The sequence below is a fragment of the Octopus bimaculoides genome, chromosome 4, assembly GCF_001194135.2.
Source record: "Octopus bimaculoides isolate UCB-OBI-ISO-001 chromosome 4, ASM119413v2, whole genome shotgun sequence".
Classification (NCBI taxonomy): domain Eukaryota; kingdom Metazoa; phylum Mollusca; class Cephalopoda; order Octopoda; family Octopodidae; genus Octopus; species Octopus bimaculoides.
Genome location: NC_068984.1, coordinates 10,187,161 through 10,188,175, shown reverse-complemented (window position 1 = coordinate 10,188,175; position 1,015 = coordinate 10,187,161). Strand labels below are relative to the sequence as shown.

Sequence of the window (1,015 nt, the reverse complement as noted above, 5' to 3'; positions counted from 1 at the left end):
ACTTTGAAAAGTGACACATAATACTTACTCTTTTGTTAAATGGACACCTCCTTTAAAGCCATTTGGTTGAAATACACCTTTACCACGGCCACCAGCCAATATCTGAGCTTTCACAACATATTCTTTACAATCTATAAAGGAAACAGAAGACATACATTCTTCATTTATTTCATCTTTAGTGCAAGAATAAACAAAATGGTTTCACAAATAGGCAGCAAGATATAGCATCATTCATGTACAGAAAATTCACCATAAGAAATTTCGCCATATAAGAAAATTGACCATAAGATAAATTCACTATATAGACAATGATTAGATGTATTATATCAGCATTTTTGAAATAAAATAGAAAGACTGATATAATGGTTTTATAAAAGCATTAAATTGGTAAGTCTTTATTCAACGTCAAACATTAACCCTTTAGCATTTAAACTGACCAGATCCAGCCTAAATATTCTGCTTGTTTTATATTCAAATTGGTCAGGTCAGGTTTCTCACACATACCTTTCAATGACATTCTAAGTATAAACAATCACCTCATCAAATTTCTTGAAGCTACAAGATAATACATGATTAATTAAAAAGAATATGAACAAGAGCACTCAGAGAGTGCAAACTTCTGCTAAGGCAGAACTAACGACCTCTCAACAATTAGCCAGAGATGATTTTTAAAATAAGAATATCTGAAATAAATTTGACTGCTCTCACAAACGAGAATACTAAAAATGAATCTGACCGCGCTCAAAAATTAAGTTAAAAAAACCAGAAAAATAATCCAGAATCTTTGTCCGGTGCTGAATTGATCCCAAAATCTAATTAGTTCAAGCCAGTGATGAGGCCAAACATCCCTGAAAGTTTCATCCGAATCCATCCGGTGGTTCTTGAGATATTTTGTCCACGGACAAACAAACACAACTGAAAACAACACCTCCGCCTTTGCTTAGGCAGAATTAATAAATAAGCTTTACATTTGACAGAGAAAGCTGAATGCTAAAGGGTTAAAAAAAAAAAAAAA

At 32.5% G+C, this 1,015-nt stretch overlaps 1 protein-coding gene across 1 annotated transcript in view; it reads right to left on the bottom strand.

Moving 5' to 3' along the window:
* LOC106875047 (succinate--CoA ligase [GDP-forming] subunit beta, mitochondrial) overlaps positions 1 to 1,015 on the bottom strand; it is a 64,827-nt gene that overhangs the window by 29,032 nt on the left and 34,780 nt on the right. The window contains exon 3 of the mRNA XM_014923008.2: positions 29 to 131. Coding sequence (XP_014778494.1) covers positions 29 to 131 — 103 coding nt within the window. The remainder of the gene's footprint in view (positions 1 to 28; positions 132 to 1,015) is intronic.